Source organism: Hibiscus syriacus, unplaced genomic scaffold, assembly GCF_006381635.1.
Source record: "Hibiscus syriacus cultivar Baekdansim isolate YM2019G1 unplaced genomic scaffold, ASM638163v2 tig00110548_pilon, whole genome shotgun sequence".
Classification (NCBI taxonomy): domain Eukaryota; kingdom Viridiplantae; phylum Streptophyta; class Magnoliopsida; order Malvales; family Malvaceae; genus Hibiscus; species Hibiscus syriacus.
The window spans coordinates 5,487,238-5,501,388 of NW_024062775.1; the positions used below are offsets into that span (position 1 = coordinate 5,487,238).

The following is a 14,151-nucleotide window of genomic DNA, read 5'->3' on the forward strand; positions in this document are numbered from 1 at the left end:
CGCAATGCCACTCTGACTATCGCAATGCGATTATGACTATCGCAATGCCACTCTGACTATCGCAACGCGGTTCTGACTGTCGCAACACTGAATTTCAAATTCGCAACAGGTTTTAGTTTCGCAACACAAATGTTTTGGGTATATAACTACGCAGCAGAAGCAACTCATAACCTAAATCCCTAAATCGTAACTCATTTCATCTCCATCTATCACTCTCTCCGGCGACATCCGTTCTTATATCCAACTACATCCTTCCCCATCCGGCAACAGGTTTTAGTTTCGCAGCTCGTTTGTTTAGTAAATTAATTTACAATAATGAAATCATCTAATGTTGATCATGTTTGGGTAGATTTGTGTTTTGGAGGGTCATGGGAGAATGTTCATGGTGTTTTACAATATATGCCTTTACCCATGAATCTTCAACTAAAATTGTCATTAAAAAAGTTAACTTATGAAACTCTAATTTTACGTGTTGCAAATAAATTGAATTTAGAGCCCTTAAGTGGATTTTGGCTATCTTATCAGAGAAAAGGTAAAGTTTATTTTTTAATCGACAATGAAGACGTTGAACGATTCAGTGCTTACATTAGTGTTTCGCAAGATGACGTTACATTGTATGTTGTTGAACCTAGAAGTAGTGAAGTTGGGTCAGTAGCGGGTAGTAATCAACTAAGTTTTTCAACCCCAGTTTATGGTGCTCAAAATTTAATGGTTTCACCACAATTTCATCACCAAGCAAATTTTGTTTCACCACATTTCCAATACCAAACACAATCTCAAAACCCACAACCTTTCCCTAATCCAAATCCCAATCAACTTTCAGCACCAAATTCCGGTTTTCGTATTAACCAGTTAGACGATGATGAGCAAACAGAAAAAATTGTGAGTACTAGTCGATATTTGAAATTTGATCTTGGTCAATACCCGGACTTTGATCTTGGTCAATACTCGAATTTTGATGATGTTTCAGAAGAAGAAACATACCCTGTGTGTAATGATTTTGATATTGATCAATACCCGAATTTTGATGATGAAACAGTCGCTGCCGAGGAAGATGTTGTTGATGATAATGAGGAGGAAGTTACGACTGTGAATGAACATGTTGAACATCCATTCTGTAATTCATATAACCCTGAAGAAGAAGAAGAAGAAGAAGAAATCCCTGAAGAAAAGTCCCCGAAGAAAATGCCACGGGAGTATAACTGGAATATGCCAGAATTACTTCAGATACCGGAAGAAGAGTTGGTAAAAATAACAGTTGATTATTACACAAAAATTATTCGTATCAAGAAAGATGATTGTTTTGATACAAAGGAAGACTTGAAGATAGCTTTGTATACGAAATGTGTGGAAGATGGCTATCAACTAAAAGTTAACAAATCAAGCAAAGATCGTTTCGAAACAAGGTGTATGAATGACAAAAACTGTACGTGGCGTATGATTGCAAAGAGGATAAAAGATTGCGAAATGTTTCAAGTTAGGACTTTTATTGATAAACATACATGTTCAAGAACCCAAGTTTTTCCTCACCATAGACAGGCAAACAAAAAGGTGTTGGGTGGTTTTCTGGCTGAGTTAATGTTTTTGAATGGCAGGGTATATCGGGGACATGAAATTATGACTGACATGAATGCTCGGTTCAAGATTAGTATCTCATATTCTCAAGCTTGGAGAGCCAAATGTTATGCCTTGGAATTGTTGAGGGGGTCGCCAGAAGCATCGTTTGCCCAACTGCCGGCTTATTGTTACAATTTAAAGCTAAAAAATCATGGGTCGGTAACTCATATCAAAAAGATAGAGATGGACCCTTTGAGTTGCTGTTTATCGCCATTGGTGTTGCGGTTAGTAAATCAATATAATTTTGTTGACTCATTTTTGTTAGTTACATGCATTTCACATTTAAATGATTATATTTCTTGTGTATATGATTTTGTATATTCGTTCGTTTATTACTTCCATGCGCCCAGTTATTATAGTTGACGGAGCACATTTAAAAGGTCGATACCTTGGAGTAAACTTATTAGCAGTATCCATGGATGCTAACAATGGGATACTGTTAATAGCTTACGGGGTTGGAAAATCTGAAACCTCTGATTCATGGACATGGTTTATGGGGCATCTTAGGGATTGTATAGGTCCTATTAGCAATCTGACAATCATATCCAATAGGGCAAACTCAATTGACAACGCTGTTAGAAGGTGTTTCCCAGATGCTTTTCATGGACTTTGTGGTGTTCATTTATATAGAAATCTAAAATCAATGTCTGCTGGTATAAAAAATCACAAATGGACATACTGGAAGGCTGTAAAAGCTTATCGGGAAGTGGATTTTAATAAGCATATAAATTGTTTAAGACGTTTTTTGCCTTGGTGTGCTTAAACACTAGAAGATGTCGGGTTTGAAAGATGGTCAAGAGTACATCAACTTGGAGCAAGATATGGTTTCATGACGTCTAATAGTGCAGAATCAATCAACGCTCTAAGTCGTCATTCCCGGAAATTACCCATTACTATGTTAATGGAGTTTTTTCGAGCCTTTATTCAACAGTGGTACTACAAGAAAAGAAACCATGCATGTATTATTTCTTTAAATTCGTAACTTATCATATATTTTACTAAGTATTATTTATTTAAATTTACAGGAACATTGGAACATCGTGTTACACCATGAACTGAAAAAAAGATAACGAAACGTGTTGTGAAGTCAACATCATAGAGAATTGAACCATGTTCAAACACTTTGTTTGAAGTACTGGATAATAACTTAAATGGGCTTGTCGATCTAAATGCAAAGACGTGTAGTTGTATGAAATGGCAAACATCTGGTTATCCGTGTGGGCATGTTATAAAAGTTGCTCTTCATCTAAACCAAGATGATTCAAGCGCATACGCTATGGATTGCTACACTACAGAAGTATATCGACAGACTTATGCCGAGATTATCTACCCTATTCCACATCCTTCTGAGTGGGACATACCAGATGACTTACAAACAGTTTTACCACCAGCCATGGACAGAAGACTACCTGGCCGACTAAAAAGTCACGATCGTATACCGTCTAAGGGTGAAGAGAAGAAGAGATCGACATGTAGTCGGTGCAAGGAAAGTGGTCATACAAGGTTGATATGTGGATCACCAGTGCCATCACAATCATCTTTTCCTCTACCAAAATATGAATCCTCATCAAAATCCAAAGCTCATATGGTGTCAAGAAAAAGACAATCAAAATCGCAATCAAAATCCCAATCACAATCGGCTTCACATTTTGGGACTATTAACTTAGGTGATTTTTAAATGCAAACGTTGTATTATGTGTAAACTTTTAAAATTTTCAGTTAGGCATGTATTAGTAACTTGAGCTTGAACATTGCTATGATCTGTTCAGTTGTTATCACTTATTACACATTCATTTGAATATCGTAACGCGAATTTGACTATTATGTGTATTTTATGGGTAAACTTTTAACATTTTCAGTTAGGCATGTATTAGTAACTTGAGTTTGAACATTGTTATGATATGTTCAGTTGTTATCACTTATTACACATTCATTTGAATATCGCAACGCGAATTTGATTATCGCAACTCAAAAATCGCAACGCGAATTTGACTATCGCAACACGAATATGACTATCACAACGCAAAAATCGCAACGCGAATTTGACTATCGCAACGAGAAAATCGCAACGTGAATTTGACTATCACAATGCGAATTTGAGTATCACAACGCAAATTTGATTATCGCAACGGGTACTTGACTATCGCAACGAGAAAATCGCAAAGCGTATTAGACTATCGCAATGCGAATTGACTTTCGCGTTGCGATTTTGTCTTTCGCATTGCGATTTTGAGTTTAGCGTTGCGAAAGTGTACCTCCAACATGTCTTTTGCCTTCAATATGATACAGATTGAGATCAACAAATCAACTTTTACATTTCAATCAATTAAACAAGCACAAATAAGAATTATTTACACATCAATATTAAACAAATCAACTTTTACAAATCAGTATTTATAAGTCAATTAAACAAGCAAAAAATGATAATAATTCTTATTTTCCTCATCAATTAAACAAATCAGACTTTTAAGAATCAATTAAATAATAAAAAAAGTATACCCCATACAGTTGTTTATACACCCATACATCAATTTCACGCAGCTCACTTCAGGATTAACCTCTAGAAACCAAACATTTGCTCAAATAACACTTTCTACACATCTAAAACCAACAAACAGCAAATTATTATTGAATTCTAGGTACTTAACAACACTTGCATTTGACTTACAAATTGTTTAGGGACACTTTCATAACGCGGATGCAGGTAGGCAGCGTCTCAAATATATCGCTCTAGCCATAAAATACCGAAACCACAAGCCTACTGTACCTCTATCTCTATCGGTGGGAGGTAGAAATTGTGTACTTCATGTCGTCAAACGCTCCAAGCCCATGCATACGAGAGGACCACAATCCCTTCTGGCTTCCGGCGTTTGTTGTGGCGCGGTCTCATCTATGATAACTGTAACATTGAACTTCTTTGGCTTCTTGTTTCCAGAATAAGTCCAATAATTAATCGCATCCAAGAATTTAGCCAAATGAGAGCTCCATCCCTTAATAATATCTCTCAAATCAGACAATGATATGTAATTTATCATGCTGTCATATACTATTATCTTCAGGGATGAGAGCTGAAGCTCGACGAAAAGCCAATGAGTACGTTCCAAAACAGGGATAAACACCTGCAATCATAATTAATAATTCAAATTGCGCACTTATTTATGAACACATTTAAAATATTTTTAAAAAATAAATACTAACCTTATCGACCTCCCACCATGCAGGATAAAGTTTAGCTTGTCCATTATCCAACACATATGATTCCTGTCGTTGATTCTTCAAGTGAACTACGTGAAAAGACGTCGACATAATTGTATATCGCGTATTTTTTTTATTTTTCTTCAAAGCCCTTACTATTAGAAGACGTGACACCCATGCATCAATATGTTGTTCTACAAAAAAAGACATATTAGTGAATTACATAAATTTAAAAAAATTAATCAAAATGAAATATAAGAAGAAATATAAGACTTACCCTCATCGAAATAGCCATTGTCTTCAACCCCTAATAACACACCCCACCAAGACCGTTCAATCGACAAATGCATATCATCGTTGAGTTTGTATATGTCAGCGTAACACCCTTGGCTCCGCTAATATAGATAAAAATCAACTGTGGTCTTAGCCCAAATGGTATTATCCAGAATTGTTTCCGGTAATTGCTTCCTCTCCACTTCATCTGCCGGAATGGTACTGGCCGGTAACTTATACGAAAGCCAACAATCATCCATCATATCCGGCACGTGAGGGGGTTTCTCAATAATTCGATATATTATGCCGTGTGAATCGGGCTCTAGAATGTTGGGAGGGGACTCTTGAGGGATGATAGGGGCCTCTTGAACGACAGGGGAGGCCTCTTGAACGATGACAGGTGAGTCGGGCTTTTTCTTACATATTATTCGCACTATTGGGGTGAACGGAGACTTAATGGCACGTGCACGTCGTCTGATGCGTGAACTCTGTCTTGTAAGGAAAACCAAACGTAGAGCATCCACCTTAGCGGGCCGCTAAAAATAAATTAATACATAAATCAGTAAATAAACAGACATGATATTAAACAGTGAAAACAAAGACAAATATATTTCAAACTTGCACGGTATTCGCCCAAGTCATTATTCTATCAGTGTTCACAAAATGCATCAGATAACATTCCAGAAGTAATCACTTATATAAACATTTAAAAGGACAACATATAGGTTTAGTGTAGGTTCAATGACAACATAAAGAGTAGTAGTTTATTCCTGAAACTTAAATTTTCAACACTGTGAAGTTAGTATTTGGCTTTGTCTTTTGGTTGAAGTAATGCAATTCATTCAAGTTTCAATTTGCAGAAGAAGAATAGAATCTGAAACTTAAAATCACAACGCGAAAATGATTATCGCAACGGGAAAATGACTATCGCAACTAGAGAATCGCAATGCGATTTTCATTTCGCATTGCGATTCTTTCGTTGCGATAGTCAAATTCGAGTTACGATAGTCATTTTCGCGTTGCGAAAGTAAACTATTCTTCTTCTGCAAATTAAAACCTTAATGGATTGCATTACTTCAACCAAAAGACAACCAAAAACAAATACTAACTTCACAGGGTTAAAGAATAAACAGTTTAACAGTATTGGCAGCAACAGAATGAATTTATTAAGCAATCTAAGTGAAATGGTTAATCTAAGTGAAATTACAAGTAAATTTATCATCAAGTTAAATATGAAAAATATTAAACTTATCTTGTTGTGTAGAGTATGAACCTCATTCTGCAACGATGCTACTATCTCACGTAGAGCGGCTACCTCACCAGATAAAGTAGACACCTCAACACGCCATGCACTATTGTCATCGCGTAAAGTACCGACCTCCTCACGCAAGGCATTGACCTCATCACGTAACTCCCTTAACTCATCCCGTGGAGGTGGAGGTGGAGAATAGGGAGATAAATGTTGTGGCATCTTTGCCGGTCGCCTATCATGAGGTGATGGTGGAGAAGAGGCTCGATGATGTGACAGAATAGGTGATGGCTCTCGTTTTGGAGGTGTATAGTCGAGTCGATCAGGTGATGGCTCTGGGTGAGGTGATGGCTCTCGAAGTGAAAGCTGCTTATCATTCGTGCCATAAAAAAAAACGCTTACTAGCTTGCCACCAATCAGTGGCAAGCTCAGCTTCCGTGGGTGTCAGCCTCTGTAATGGAGTGTTGGACTCCTAACAATATAAAAGCTCAAACAAAGTTAAACGAGTACTAGTAATAACTTGTTTATAAACACATGGTAGTATTTGTGTTAACTTACATTATTTATTGTTGTATACGGTAGTAAATCTTCCCATTGCTGCAAGGTCTGTTTTCTCTTCCAGGAAATAGTCCTAGGAATATCATTAGAAGTTTTTAATGCATATGTCTGCATGGCGGGAAAGGCCTCAAATATCAAAATCTACAAACAATATAATAAAAAATATTAGTAATTGTTAAATAATAATTAATTATAATTTTAGAAACATTATATAAAAATTCTTACCTTAAAAGCCCAAATAAAGCATGACAAAGTGTATTTGGAACCATCGCCACGCAAACTTTTTCGATCATCAAAGGCATACGACAACTTATTCCATGTAGCTTTTCATAGATACGAACCCCATAGAAACATGTTCCATGCATTTAGGTCCTCTACCAATTTAATTAGATCATTAAGAATAGGTTGTCTGGCCTCTCTGCCTAAAAAGTCGGTATACAAAAGTATTAGAAGGCATACTCGGACAACATCGACGTCATCCATCCGAGTAAAACCATATTTCTTATTCAATAATCTCGTCAAGTCTTCCACGTGTAAATTTGGCTTCTCCATTGACAGCTCAGGAAAAACCCGGGATAACCATGATAGGCGGGTAATATGTCTAGTATACCGATCTACATCATCGTGTCCGAAGCGTAGATCGATGATTAAACAAAACTCCTCCCGCCCAAAACACGTATACGCCGGTGGAAAATCAAACCATATCTCTTCATCACGACGTTGTATAGTCTCTGGTAGATCGCTAGTCATGGTTTGAAGAAACAAATGGGTCAACATAGCATCTCCACCCGGATGTTGTACTTTCAGCCATGGCCCGAAGCAAGTATCCTCAAATATTTTTCTTTGTGCAGGTGAAAGCTTCGACGCAATTGTTTTGGCCAGGCTTAATTTATTTCTTAAGGTCAATTGAGCCGAATAAAAGTTCTACAAAAACAATAAACATACCAAGTTAGATATACCAAAAACTATATTGTGAAGATATACCAAGAACAATAAACATAAAGAGTAGTAGTTTATTCTTCAAACTTAAATTTGGAACACTGTGAATTTAGTATTTGTCTTTGTTTTTTTGTTGAAGTAATGCAATTCATTCAAGTTTCAATTTGCAGAAGAAGAATAGTTTCTGAAACTTAAAATCGCAACACGAAAATAAAATCGCAACACGAAAATGACTATCGCAACGCGAAACTAAAATCGCATTCCGATTCTGTCGTTGCGATTTTCATTTCGCGTTGCGATTCTCGGTCTCAAATACTAAAATTGAAACTTGAATGGATTGCATTACTTCAACCAAAAGACAAAACAAAGACAAATACTAAATTCACAGGGTTTAAATACTAAACAGTTTAGCAGTATTGGCATCAATCGAATGAATTTAATAAGCAATCTAAATGAAATAGTTAATCTATTATTGAAATTACCAGTAAACTTATCATCAATTTCAATCTGAAAAACCTAATAATAATGCAAAAATTTCAAAATAAAAATAATTAAAAAAACTAACCCTCGGTGGTTGATTTGATTGATTTTCCATTTCTGACCGTGAATGATTGTGAGGGTGGCTCTGATAGATGGAGATAGACGGATTTCGCCGGAGATAGGGACTGATTTCGTCGGAGATGGGGACGGATGTCGCCTTAGAGAGTGAGAGATGGAGATGAGACTGAGTTGTGATTTAGGGTTTTAGGTTATGAGTTGCGATTATGGGATATACTGTAGACGGTTCAGTGTTCTGATATATTAATATTCGTGTTTGGAATTTGAAAAAAAATACGCGTTGCGATAATAATGGCGCTTTGAAAATCGCATTGCGATAGTCAGCATCGCGTTGCGACAGTCAGAATCTCTTTGTGACAGTCAGAATCGCGTTGCGATAGTCATACTCACATTGCGATTTACATATTCGCATTACGATAGTCGGAAAATCGCAATGCGATAATCAGAATCGCGTTGCGAATCTGGAAACTTATTTTCGATACCGGAGATCGCGTTGCGAATTATCGATCGCATTACGATTTAGTTGGTCATTTTGGCAAATCAAAAAAATATTAATTAAAATCAAAAAAATATTAATTAAAATCATATATTATAAAATAATTTTAGTTACTGAGGTTATTTTCTCTTTTTATTATGTTATCTCAAAAAGCCTATGCCAAGTGAAGGGCATGGAGAAAACAACAATGCACAGAAAATGGATAGCAGTGGTAACGTGAGGGGATGTCCGGAAGGGGTCCCATGGGCGTCCTATCGGAGGTGGAAAGTCATAGTCCAAGAAACCAGCCACATCAGAATTTGGTTCGTTTCTTTCAAGTAAATTACATCCATTGGTTGCTCTTTTTTCCTGGTATGGTCGGCTCAATCTTTTCCCACGTCACCTCCGTTTACCTTTCAACTTAATTATTATTGCTATTTATCTTTTGTAAAATAATGAATAAAAACAGTAAATGATGCAAAATTCGATGAAAAAAATCATAATGATTAGGTATACATCTAGTCCCCCTTAATTATCAAACTCTTAATAGAATACAATAAATTTAATCTCACAAATTATATAATAATTATTTAAACATACCACTCCTATATATTAGAACAAATTACACTGACTTTCTATACATATATATATTCATTTCTTTGAGCTTAAGAAAATAATAATAATTATTGATCACATGTGACAACCAAAACCATCAAACAAAAATTAAAATATTTCCTAAAAAATAACACGTCAATTACATTTTCCATTTCCTGCGTTAACCTAATTTGTAAGAGAAACGTTGAAACCGTAAAAACTTTTGCCAGATAAGCTAATGGGTAAGTTACCTTGTACTCCGTGGGATGAGTTGTCAAATCAAAGATTCTTGAATGGCACCCACCAGCTCTCATCAACCTTTACGCCTCTATAAAAGCCACTCTCTTTTCATGCATCCATGTATAATATATCCAATTATTTCCCCTTCCATAATTTCCTTCCCAGTTCCTAATTATTTCTCTTTGTGATCCCTATGGCTACTGCTGAGGTATTGGCTAATTCATCAGCTGATTGTGGTCTTGGCGTTTGTTATCGAAAACCCTTTTCCATCCACGTTTTCTTTTAGATTTCATCCTTGAGGAACTTGGTTTTACGTTTTGACTATTGTTTTCATGATTCCTTATATGCATATTCTTATTTGATGCTATGTGTTATAGGTTGTATCGGCTCAAACTGCACTTCATGAGGAGAAAACTGAAGAAACAGTCAAGGACCAAGAAACAACGGTAGAAGAGATAGTTTCCGAAGCTCCGGCGGCGGCGGAGCTGCCAGTTGTCGAAGAGACGAAGGAAGTCGAGCCTGCAGGAGCTGTAGAGGAAGTGGTGGAGCCTGTTGCCGAAGAGACGAAGGAAGCCGAGCCTGCAGCCGCTGTAGAGGAAGCGGCGGCAACTGTGGAACCTGAAGCCTCAGTTGAAGTTGAAACCGAGGAGGTGGTAGAAAAATCCAAAGTTGTCATTGAGGAGCCAGTGGAGGAGACTCCTAAGGAAGCAGTGCCGGAACTAGTTGCCGGGGAGGAGAACAAGGAAGCCACTGAGCCCGCCATTGAAACCAAAGAAACTGTAGTCTCTAGTGAGACACCAGCTGAACCCGAACCAGAAACAGAATCTGCTACCGAAGCACCCAAATAGTAAGCCGAGAAGGAAGAAGAAGAAGCAAAACCAACCATGCGTGTCATGTCGTGTTCTCTTTTTCTGTAAAGAGTTGGGTTTCTTGAGTCCCGAATCAGCTTGGGTCCAAGTTTAATGTTTTAGTTCTGTTTTTATTGCAAAAGGCAGTTTGTATAGGCTATAAGCCTGCATGTTGTCTTGGATGTCTTTAATTATAATAATCCGAGTCCCTTTGTTCAACATTTGTTGACCGTCCAATTTCTTACTATTGATCCAATATTCCCAAATTAATATCTGATATCACGTTTTGTTTAAATTCTGAGATCATCCATTGTCACGGAGTAAAATCAAGCATGTTCAAACTTCAAAAAACCTTAGGAAATCACCCCTAGGGGGGCCGATCCATCTTCTATCTTCATCAACTTGTTCTGTGATTTGACGGAGGGAGGGGGCTTCCTCTATCCAAAAACTGTCGTTCGATCCCATTCCATCTCCAGCAGCTAGCTGGTGAGCCGCTCGGTTGCTGTTTCGTGGTGTAAATCTGAAGGCACGTGTACTGAAAGCTTCCGATCGTCGCCGTGCATCCCAGATAAAGGCGCCTATTTCAGAAAAATCCGGATCGGTGGAAGATAGCCTGGAAACGACAGATCGTGAGTCTCCTTCAATTATTACTTCCTTAAATCCCAGATCAAGAACAAAAACCATTGCATGTACTGCTGCCTGTGCTTCAGCCGCGAAAGGCAAGGTAATTCTAGGTGAAAACCTTCTGCATGCTCCCATGATTTTCCCTTCATTGTTCCTAATGATCACTCCTAGCCAAGCTGATTGATGTGCTTGGGAGTTTCGGGCATCAAAGTTGAATTTTACAGTATTTTCCGGCGGTGGTGACCAGTGTATCACATCAGAATGCAAAGGCCCTTGGAGCCAGGTGTTTGCCGTGGAAAAATCAAAGCATTGGGAATTGATTAAGGTAATAATTTCCTCAATCTTAAGTCGTTTACCTTCATGAATCTGAATATTGCGACGGTACCATAACGCTCAAATTGACACACAAATCTGGGTTGTTTTGGCCGAGGGAGCACGAGTCGTGAGCTACTCGTACCATTATGGGAAATCAACATCCTCCATATGATTTTGCCATTCAATACCAAGGCGTGCCCAACATTTATTTAAATATTTATCACATATATATTCTTTATGTCTAATAATATTTTGATCTTCCTCTTTTTCTGTCAAATATACATAGAGATAGAGATGAACATGAATGTGTGACTTTATGTTAGGGTACTAACTAATTTACTTTAATGGTTAAAGGAACCGTTGTAATTCTTAAAGGTCACGGATTCCAGTATCAGCGACCGCAGCAGAGTGATTGAGTGTTCATTGTCAAATGATTAAAAATATTTAAAACATATACTAATTTATAATCACCTTAACTTAATAAAAAAATACTTTATATAGGGGGTATAAATCTTAAAAAGTTGTATTAAAAATTTAAGAAATATAAAATTATAATATTTAAAAAAATATGAAATAAAATTATAAAATTATATAAAAATTTTAAGTTTTTTAATAAATGCAATTATGAAAAATTATGAAAAAAAATAGTTTTGCCTCTTCTTTGGATAGAGCCACTCTAGATGTTGGTTCTGAGAAAATGGGCCCAGGGGCTAATGAAAGCTCCACAGGCTGCTATATTTGGGCCCAGGGGCTAATGAAAAAATATATTTTGATTTTTTTGGAAATATATATTTGGATTCAGGTAGATATTGTTTGATAAGTGTTACTTGGATTAGGGCTGTAAATGAGACGAGATCGACTCGATCAATGCTCAATAAATACTCGGATCGAATGGATTCGAGCTCGACTTGAGTTCTTAATGAGCCAAAACGAGCTACTCGATATTTGACTCGAAAAGCTCATGAGTAGCTCGAAAATATAATATATTAAGATTTTATTTTTTTAAAATAAATTATTAATAATATTAATATTTATGTATTGATTTTTTTTTAAAAATACATTAAGATTTCATGTATTTAAGGTTCATGTTCGAGTTTGAGTTTAAGGCTTTAGTCGAGTTAAATTTAAGAATTTTTTTTCATTTCGAGTCTTTTCGAGCTGCTCACGAGCTTCAGTTCAGGATTTCGAGTTCGAGTCGAGCTTGAAAATTTTAAGCTCACGAGGTTTCGGGTCGAGTCGAGCTCCATTTCAGAGTTTTTTAGTCGGGTCGAGTTTCATTTCAGATTTTTTTAGTCGAGTCGAGCTCAGCAATACTCGAACTCGACTCGACTCGTTTACCCCCCTAACTTGGAGCAATAGTTCACCTTGGTTGCTCTCAACATTATTAATGAATTTTCATTTTTTTTTAAAAAAATTATCAGGGATATAAGAAATAATAACATTTTAAATGTAATATTTTAATTTAGTACTGATTAAAGAAATTAATTACTCTAAACAATTACGTTTTTCTATATTTAATGCGTCCCATCCAATAAGTCCCCATAGGCTCATTAGCTGGAGAAAGATATTTTATCCATTATGAAGAAATCCAAAATAGTGCTCTTTACCAACCACTCACCAATATCCTCCATATTTTTAATAAGAATTCTTTGGTTAAATTAATTTCTAAAATATTGTGGTTAAAATAAAAGTTTCTAGAATGCAAGCTCTCGTTTTCTAATTTTTAATGATATTACTTTTTAATTCTAGTTTTCAATAAACGTAATAACCGGTCAATATTTTTTCTTATATCATGTATATTATATACTTTTATCAAATATTAATATTTAATATACTAATAATATAAAATTTAAATTACATGATCAAAACTTATTAAATGAATTTACTGTTAAATCATTCTGAGTTTATTTTTATTTTTTAATTAAAATTTTCAAAAGTAAAGTAAAGTTCGTGATTCACGAACTGCAATGAATATGGGTATTGAATTATTAATTAAAGAATATGATAAAAGAAAAAAAAAATCGCTGTTTGGTCGATGACTATCTCGTAACTATATTCTGCATGTTAACTACATGGTATAAACAGTGGGTAACAGGCTATTTTATTAAACTTACATTATTTAATCGAATATTTACTTCTTTAGTACCGTTTGATATATATTTCTCGAAGTGACACCCTTTCGGCTGAGCTAGCGAAAGGCACATCCCCGGAGGCGCGCTTTACCCGGGTTTTCGCTGAGTTAGATGCCACGTGTGGAAGACGCATCCCTGGGGACACGCCTTCACGGGATTCTGATGACTCGACTGCCACGTGTGGAAGGCGTATCATGGGGACGCGCCTTCCATTAAATACCATAAATGCCCCCATATGTTTTTCCTAATTACCACTCCTCCTCTCCTATATAAACCCCCCTCAACCTTCCCTCATTTTTCACACCAAAATCATATTCTCCTCGCTTATATAACTCAAATTCTCCAACTATTTGAATTTTAAATTTATTATTAGTAATAAGAAATTTATTTTTATATTAGTATTTTTTTAAATAGTTATTATATTTTATATTAATATATTTATATAAATATATTTTTTATTAAAATAATATTTATATAATTATTATTTTATTTAGAATTATTAATTTTTTGTGTGCTAATTATATTGTTTCGTCT

At 36.0% G+C, this 14,151-nt stretch overlaps 2 protein-coding genes across 2 annotated transcripts; one reads left to right on the forward strand and one right to left on the reverse strand.

Annotated features, from left to right (window-relative positions):
* The first annotated feature begins 9,830 nt into the window (after nucleotides 1-9,830).
* On the forward strand, nucleotides 9,831-10,554 carry LOC120130496 (fruit protein pKIWI501-like). The gene is made up of 2 exons (XM_039147732.1): nucleotides 9,831-9,906; nucleotides 10,076-10,554. Exons 1-2 carry the CDS (start codon nucleotides 9,892-9,894, stop codon nucleotides 10,544-10,546), a joined length of 486 nt encoding a protein of 161 aa, XP_039003663.1. The 5' UTR covers nucleotides 9,831-9,891; the 3' UTR covers nucleotides 10,547-10,554.
* Nucleotides 10,555-10,882: 328 nt separating this feature from the next.
* On the reverse strand, nucleotides 10,883-13,813 carry LOC120130668. The gene is made up of 2 exons (XM_039147861.1): nucleotides 13,661-13,813; nucleotides 10,883-11,536 (listed from the first exon to the last, which is right to left on the reverse strand). The coding sequence occupies exons 1-2, from the start codon at nucleotides 13,811-13,813 to the stop codon at nucleotides 10,883-10,885; spliced, it is 807 nt and encodes a 268-aa protein (XP_039003792.1).
* Between the last annotated feature and the right edge of the window lie 338 nt (nucleotides 13,814-14,151).